At 39.7% G+C, this 9,050-nt stretch overlaps 1 protein-coding gene across 1 annotated transcript; it reads right to left on the bottom strand.

The window, feature by feature from the left end:
* Positions 1–5,030: 5,030 nt before the first annotated feature.
* Positions 5,031–5,966, bottom strand: LOC104986845 (olfactory receptor 8S1-like). Its single transcript, XM_010837539.1, has one exon. The coding sequence runs from the start codon at positions 5,964–5,966 to the stop codon at positions 5,031–5,033; it is 936 nt and encodes a 311-aa protein (XP_010835841.1).
* Between the last annotated feature and the right edge of the window lie 3,084 nt (positions 5,967–9,050).

Genomic DNA, 9,050 nt, shown 5'->3' with positions numbered 1-9,050 from the left:
AAATGGACGGAGGAGCCTGGTGGGCCGCGGTCCATGGGGTCGCTAGGAGTCGGACATGACTGAGCGACTTCACTTTCACTTTTCACTTTCATGCATTGGAGAAGGAAATGGCAACCCACTCCAGTGTTCTTGCCTGGAGAATCCCAGGGATGGGGGAGCCTGGTGGGCTGCCATCTATGGAGTCGCACAGAGTCGGACAAGACTGAAGAGACTTAGCAGCAGCAGCAGCAGCAGCATTTAAGGTGAAGTATGTTTTATATAAATTATTCGTGAATGAAAAGCAAACAGAAGTGTATAATATATACAGTTTTTAAACAGAGATGGAAAACTTCTAGTTACCATATATATATATATGTATATGCATATGTGTACATAAGTTTGAATGTGAATGTATAAACCCAGAGAAAGCTAAGAAAGATATACTCTGTGGTTAACATGGATTATCTTGAGTAGGAGAATAAGCAGGAGAAGATGTGGAAAGGTTGGCAAGCCAAAAAGTTCCCAGGAAATAGACTGTAATATAATGTGATACCATTCAAGTGTTTGTGTAAAATGATGTCTGAATAAAAGGACATAGATATGTAAAAATGGTTCAAAAAACACTACTGCTGCTGCTGCTGCTAAGTCGCTTTAGTCGTGTCCGACTCTGTGCGACCCCATAGACGGCAGCCCACCAGGCTCCCCAGTCCCTGGGATTCTCCAGGCAAGAACACTGGAGGGGGTTGCGATTTCCTTCTCCAATGCATGAAAGTGAAAAGTCAAAGTGAAGTCACTGAGTCTTGGCTAACTCTTAGCGACCCCATGGACTGCGGCCCACCAGGCTCCTCCGTCCATGGGATTTTCCAGGCAAGAGTACTGGAGTGGGGTGCCATTGCCTTCTCCAAAAAAACACTACTACACAGAAATTAAATTGACTCTCCTTGGTTAAGAAAAAAAAAATTTCTCAGAAATATTTTCTAGATAATTAGAGATAAAAATTCATCTATTTTTTTTTCAACATGTAATTAATTTTTTCCTTTCCTGATTCTGATCTTGTCTTTCAAGCCATGTTGGTTTTGAATCCTCAATCTCAACAGAGCAATGTGGAAGAATAATACAAGGGGTAACTAACTTTCTTCCATTTGGGAGTCACAATATGCTGGGGCAAGAGAAAACATGCTGGTTTTAGAGAGGTAGGAGGTTCATGATTCTCCAGGTCCTTCAAATTCTTCATCATGACATTATTCTGCTATTCCATGTTGTTGAGATGATATAATTCCCAGGTCAACATCCATTTCTCCCATAAGCAACCTGCTGTGGTAGTGAAGTCACTGAATCAGTCTCTGAAGTTAGTTTTGAATAGTCTCTGTTCTATATCTATAAAAGGTCATGTATTTGTTCAGCATAGGGAAAGTCCCTGAACTTAATTCTGTACCTGAAGGTCAAAAATCAAAATTTTTTGATGTTGAGTTGTACAAGGTGTTTATATATGTTGGATACTAATCCCTTGTCAGTCATATCATTTGCAAATATTTTCTCCCAACAACCTGATTTTAAAAATGTACAGCTAAGCTAGACAGTTTTCAAAGAGGAAATGTAGATGGTCAACAGGCACATGAAAAGATGTCCAACATCACTAATTATTGCTGCTGCTGCTTCTAAGTCACTTCTGTCATGTCCGACCCTGTGCGACCCATTAGAGAAGTGCAAATCAAAATCATGAGGAGATATAACCTCACACCTGTCAGGATGGCTATCATCAAAAAGTCTACAATAAAAAACTTTAGGGAGGATGTGGAGAAAAGGGAGACCCTGTACACTGTTTTTAGAAATGTGAATTGGCTTAGCCACCGTGAGAAACAGTATGGAGATTTCTCCAAAAAACTAGTAGAACTGCCATATGACTCAGCAATTCCATTCCTGAGTATATAGCCAAAAAACCCCTAAAACACAAATTTAACAAGATACATGCACCCCAATGTTGAGAGCTGCATTATTTACAATTGCCAAGACATGGAAATAACCTAAGAGTCCATCAACAGATGAATGGATATAGAAGGTGTGTGTGTGTGTGTGTGTATAAATATATATACATATATATACACACATACACACAATGGAATACTACTCAGCCATGAAAAGAACAAAATTTTGCCATTTGTAGCAACATGGATTCACTTGGAAGGCATAATACTAAGTGAAATAACTCAGAAAAAAGAGAAATACTGTATGAGATCACTTATATGAGGGGTATAAAAAATACAACAAAATACTGAACATAACAAAAAAGACACAGACTCAGAGACATGGAGAAAAATCTAGTGGTTACTGGGGTGGAGGAGGAGCAACATAAGGGTTGGGGAGTAAAAGGTACAAACTATTAGGTGTGTAAGATAGGCTCAAGGATATGTTGTATAAAACAGGGAATATATCCAACATTTTGTGATAACTATAAATGGAAAGTAACCTTTATAACTGTATAAAAATTTAAAAATCAAGAAATGAAATAATTGTCTTAACAAAAGAAGTCCCTGTGGCCTTGGCATTCCTCTTTCTCTTGTACTAGCTTAACGTTAGCAAATTTCCCTTACTACAGGGCTTAGTGTCCACGATCCCAGGCAATGCATCTTAAAATAAGAGTGGCAATTACATATTATGAGTAGTAACAATGGACAGATGACTGACTTCATTGTACCTGTCTTAGCACAATTGTAAATACTAAATATCCTCATTTCCCTGAGAGTTGTCTACAGATCAATTTCCCAATTCTAATTTTAAAACCAATTAGTTTTCTTTGAAAGAAACAGAAACTTACTGAAGATAGCTTAATTAAAGGGAGAAAAATACATTTTTGGAAAAAAGGACAGTTCACAAAATAGAAGAGGAAGCATAGCAATTACTGTCTTTTCCAAAATCTTAACCAAATATCTAATTCTAAATACTTTCACCATTTATCTGTTGCATTTCACCCAAATTTCTGTTGCTTGCACCTCACTTTTGATACCTGTATCAACTACCATTCTTTGTAAGCAACTAATCCGATAGAAAATATAATTACAGAAAGTACTTGTGAGCCTTATAGACTTACTGGAAGCAGCACTTCAGTGATTGAGAGTATGGACTTGACTCAAACTGCATGGGTTAAGATTCCAGCTCCACCATTTCCTTGCTCTGAATTTCTGGAGAGTATATAAACATCCTGAGTCTCATTTCCTCACCAGTAAAGAAAAGCTAACAATAAATGCATCTCCTTAAGTATGATAATAAAAATTAGATAACAGATAATAAAAGTTAGGTGTCTGACTTTTTGCAACCCTACGGACTGTGGCCCGCCAGGCTCCTCTGTCCATGGGATTTTCCCAGCAAGGATACTTGAGTGGATTGCCATTTCCTCCTCCAGGAAATCTTCCTGACCCAGGGATAGAACCCATGTCTCCTGTATATCCTGTATTGCAGGCTGATTCTTTACTGCTGAGCCACCGGGGAAGCTCCACTGAGCAAGAATATTATTAATAGCTTTCTATTGCTGCCATAAAACACATGACCACAAACTCAAATGACACAACTATATTTTATGATAAGCTTTTTAGGTCAGAAATATGGGTGAGCTCAACTGATTTTTTGATGTGGGTCACACAAGGCCAAAATCAAGTCAGCAGGCTTTACCTGGAGGGTTGAAAGAGACACCAGGTTGTCGGCAGAATTCAGTTCATGAATTCCATGGACTGAAGTTCCTATTTCTTTCCTGGTTTTGGCTGGGAGTTGTTTTCAGCTTTAGGAATCACCCACAGTCTCTGGCTCACAGACCCATGCCAGCAATAGTGGTTTGAGTCTTTGTGATATCTGCTGCTGCTGCTAAGTCGCTTCAGTCATGTCTGAATCTGTGCGACTCCATAGACAGCAGCCCACCAGGCTCCCCCGTCCCTGGGATTCTCCAGGCAAGAACACTGGAGTGGGTTGCTATTTCCTTCTTCAATGCATGAAAGTGAAAAGTGAAAGTGAAGTCGTTCAGTCGTGTCCAACTCCTAGCGACCTCATGGACTGCAACCCACCAGGCTCCTCTGTCTATGGGATTTTCCAGGCAAGAGTACTGGAGTGGGTTGCCATTGACTTCTCCATTGTGATGTCTATATTACCTTAAAAGACCTTTCCTTTCTGCCTCATCATAACTGCCTACAGCTGGAGAAGTTTCTCTGCGTTCAAGGATTCATGTGATTAGGTTGAGCCCACCTGAATAATATACGATACCCAAGGCCTTTTAAGGTCTATAACTTTGTTCATCTGTCCAGTCCTTTTTGCCACATAATGTATTCACAAGCTCCAGGGATTATGAGATCATCTTCGAGGGGCCAGTCTGTCTATCCCAGGTACTTAGTGCACTTTGTGACATGAGTTAAGAAATGTAACAAACTGGCTAATATTACCATATCTATTAAAAACATGACCTCAGGAAGGACAAGTGCCAGGGGAACAGGGTTTCACGGTCTCTTTAGGCACTATAGTCAGATTTTCTTCTGAATGATGGGTGTGTTGTTGTTGTTTGTTCCTGCTCAATATTTGAATTTTCTACAGAAAGATTCTAAGTAACATCACTTGGGTTTTTCTTTCACTCCTTGCCTGAATGCACTGTCAGAAGAAAAGGGTAGAATAATTGGTCTGTCCTGGGTTATAGGATCATCTCACTCTGTGGATGTATAAATTTGAGAAAATCAGTTTTCCAAGGGATTTGGAGTGTAATTATTCAAAGACACATGAAGGAGGAATAACACGAGCAACAAATGTTCACAAAATATGAATATTAAATCAACACTTTTACAAAATAATCCTGTAAAAAAGAGAATTATCTGATTCATTTCTCCTTTGCCAAATAAGACTAAACCTGAATCATCCCAAGAGTTTTCTACCCTTTTCAGAAGCATTTCCAAGGAAATAATTGCTTTATGTTCCCTGTAACATCTGGCAGCCTGGACAATCAAGAAACTCCTTAAAGTCCATTGTTTGATCATGTAGCACAGTAGTTCAACTTCTCTTTCATAATCATTTTGTGTATACTACAAAAGAGAATCAAAGTATTTTCTAAACACTCTTCCCATAGCTGCCTTCACCTCCTTGTTCTGCAGGCTATAGATGAGAGGATTCAGCATGGGAGTGATCACGCTGTATTGCAAGGAGAAGATCATCTCCAGGGCAGAAACTGAGGTTGGCAACAGATAGCTGAGGAAACCTGAGCCATAAAACAAGATCACAGTAGTGAGGTGGGAGGAGCAGGTAGAGAAGGCCTTACTTCTGCCCGAAGTGGAGCTGATGCTTAGAACAGTGGAGACAATGCAGGCATAGGAAGAAGCAATCATCACAAAGGTTCCAAAAAAATGCAAGACAGAAGAGCAGAGCAGGAGCGTGAAATTGGTGGAGGTATCAGAGCAAGACAGAGGGAAGAGAGAAGACAGCTCGCAGCTGAAGTGGGGAATAATTTGGTCCTCACAGTAGTCTAAATTGACCGCCAGGAGGATGTTGATGAGAGCATCCACAAAGGCCAGGCTCCAGGAGGCCCACACCAGCCCAACACAGAGCTGGTTATTCATCACCTGGCCGTAAAGCAGAGGGGAGCTGATGGCTACGTAGCGGTCATAGGCCATCACAGCCAGCAGACAGGCCTCAGTGCCCCCGGTGGTAAACACAAAGAAGGCCTGAGCCAGGCAGCTCTCTACACAGATGGTTTTACTTTCAGAAAGTAGATTTTCCAGCATCTTGGGGACTGTGACAGATGAATGGCAGAGATCCAGAAAGGAGAGCTGTCTCAAAAAGAAGTACATGGGTGTGTGGAGGTGAAAATCAGCCCTCATCATCAGCAGCATCAAGAAATTTCCCATTAGAGTGAGGAGGTAAATCAGAAGGAACAGCACAAAGAGTACAGCCTGAATATGTGGGTCAATAGATAGTCCAAGGAGAACGAACTCATTGATAGCACTATGGTTTTTCATTATCATATAGAGAAGTGTTCTTTCTGGAAAACAAAAAAAGAATATCCACATCAAAAGTCCTTTAATGCTTCTCTGTTACCCCAGAACCTAGATCTTACTCTGCATAAATGTTTTCTTCATTACTGTCCCACAATCCATATTCAGATACTTAAAAGCTCACTTCCTGGTCATTATCATATCATAAATGTTTTAAATCAGCCAATTACTATTTTTTTAAATAAAATCTTTTTTTGAACTAGAGTACTTTTATATGGCTCATAGTGATACATTTGAAAAGGAAAGTCTACTGACATTAGAGGAGGATGAAGAAAAATTTCAAGAGTGAATTACTTGAGAAACAGAGCATTAAATCCAGGTGAAAAGGACTTAGGTAGAAGCAGGGGCACTTTGTCTATTCTGTATCTGGGAGGGAAGGTCATAAGTGGAGGAAGTTAAGGGAATTTCCATTCGATTGCTTCCATTTGTTTTCAATAAAGCATAAATGAATTCATTGGTTATACATGTGAATGTCTGTGAGCATGCCCATAGGAACACAAGAAATTATAAAGACATGATAATAATGAAATTAACTGTTCAGTCATGAAGTATAGGTGAAAGTGAAGTTTAAGAAACCATTAGACAGTAGGAGGACAATGTGATAAGAAGGGAATTTAGAGACTGAATATGAAATTATATTGCTTTGGATTTTTCTTGTTTTAAATCTCTCGTTTTACTTAGTGGCATCATTTATCATTTAATTTTAAAATATATTAATACAATTACAGAAAATTAAAAAAAAAATAGTAGCCTAGATTATCATGCCCAGTGATATTTTAGGTGGGTTTTTGTAGGCAATGCTATGAGTACAATGAGTCATGAGAAGCTGTTTCCCAGTAACAGAACAATGCTCTGGATAGATACACCATTCTCATCCTAAAACCAATATATCCAAAAATATATATAGTCACCACATGTATCTAAGTCATTTTGGCAAGTTTTAAGGTTCCACATGGTTAGTTAAACTCTATTCTCACACTTTAAATAAGACTTGAGCATGTATCCCTTTGATATTCTATATATGGGGTCAATATATAGAAGAGCTGAGTCTCAATGTAACTATTCCATACTCTGGACTCAATCTTGAGACCCATCCTGGCCTTTGATGTTCTAATTAAACACTAGCTCACTTAGTTCACCATTTCTGAAGACTCAGAAACCTATCCTTTTGTCCATTCGTTCACTAAATAGCTGAGTTTCCCAGCCCACCTGAGGAACAATACCCACTTACCTGAATTCTCAGTTAGTGGTACACTGGTGTGTACCAGATCCAGTAAGTGATAAAAATGTTTAGCTTGTGAAGTCAACATTGAGAATACTGCTGTGGGGAAGAAATAGAAATCATATTGAAAGTTAACACTTAGGATAGAAATTCAACACTAATAATGTAAAGTGACAAAATGTGGACCATATCTGGACATCTGTTGACAGTAATTTGGCCTCAGGATAAGGGAGATAATTTCTTAAATTCTTCTTCTTTCACTCTGTGTACAGCAACATTGTGCATGGGGGCTCCCAGTGCTTATTCTGAAATCAACCCAGAGCAAAGCAACTTGGAAGGGAACGCAAGTAAGTGTTCACAGTAGCCAGGGATAAGGCTTTCTCTTCCTCTTGGTTACCAACAAACACAGTTCAACTAACTAGATCAAGAGATTCCATGAATTGTAGAAAGAAACTCAACTTTGCCTCAAGGCAATACCTTACACAGAAATTAACACTGTGATAAAAGTTAATGCTAGGGGTTTGATTTCATAGCAAGTTTTTTCTTTCAGGTTATTTTGAGATTCTCAGAGCAATCTTTTAAAAATATAATTAAGGAGTGATGTTAGCAAGATGGTGGGCTGGGAGGTCCCTGTCTTCATCCTCTCCAGAGAAGCACTAATTTAGCAACAGTCTATGGATTAAAAATACCTTTATGAAAGATTTAGAATCCAAGTAAGAGACTATAGCACACTGATGGAACACAGAAATGAGAAAAGACATAATTGAAAGGGTAGGAAAAAAGTTTTACTTTACCTATGTCACCCCTTTCACAACTCAGCACAGAAGAGCGTGGAAAAAACCCACCTTTGGTTTGAGTTCTTCAATGGGGGAAAGAGAACAACACACTAGCAGATGCCAGCAGCAGGTGTACTTGCCATGGACCCCAGCACCGAGCCTGCTTATTAATGGTTCCAGAAACCAGGCCCACCTGCAACCCCCTAAAGCAGATCTGCCTGTGAACCTTGGCATCAGGCCTACCCACCTACACACCTTAGGACTTGGCAAGCCCATGTGCAACCCTGGCACCAAGCCTGCCTGCTAGTGAACCCCAGCATAAGGCTGGCACACGTGGCTCACCAGCTCCTGCTCACGGTCCCCACCAACCAGCCCACACAGATCTCAGGCAAAATTAACTGGTAAAGAACTTTCTTTGCTGAAGCCAGACTATAAAGACTCAAAGAAGTGACTCCTCCTTGAAAGGTACATACACTAATGCAAGGTTACAAGGATCAAGAGGAATCAGGCAAACATAACACCAACAAAAGAACAAGATTTATCAAGCTACCGACAGTATTCTTCACAGAGCTAGAACAAATAATTTCACAATTTGTATGGAAATACAAAAAACCTCGAATAGCCAAAGCGATCTTGAGAAAGAAGAATGGAACTGGAGGAATCAACCTACCTGACTTCAGGCTCTACTACAAAGCCACAGTCATCAAGACAGTATGGTGCTGGCACAAAGACAGAAATATAGATCAATGGAACAAAATAGAAAGCCCAGAGATAAATCCACGCACATATGCACACCTTATCTTTGACAAAGGAGGCAAGAATATGCAATGGATTAAAGACAATCTCTTTAACAAGTGGTGCTGGGAAATCTGGTCAACCACTTGTAAAAGAATGAAACTAGACCACTTTCTAACACCATACACAAAAATAAACTCAAAATGGATTAAAGATCTCAACGTAAGACCAGAAACTATAAAACTCCTAGAGGAGAACATAGGCAAAACACTCTCTGACATACATCACAGCAGGATCCTCTATGACCCACCTCCCAGAATA

Source organism: Bison bison, unplaced genomic scaffold (assembly GCF_000754665.1).
Source record: "Bison bison bison isolate TAMUID 2011002044 unplaced genomic scaffold, Bison_UMD1.0 scf7180017864077, whole genome shotgun sequence".
Classification (NCBI taxonomy): Eukaryota; Metazoa; Chordata; class Mammalia; order Artiodactyla; family Bovidae; genus Bison; species Bison bison.
The sequence above is the reverse complement of the archived record's forward strand: the minus strand, read 5'-3'. Positions and strand labels throughout refer to the sequence as shown.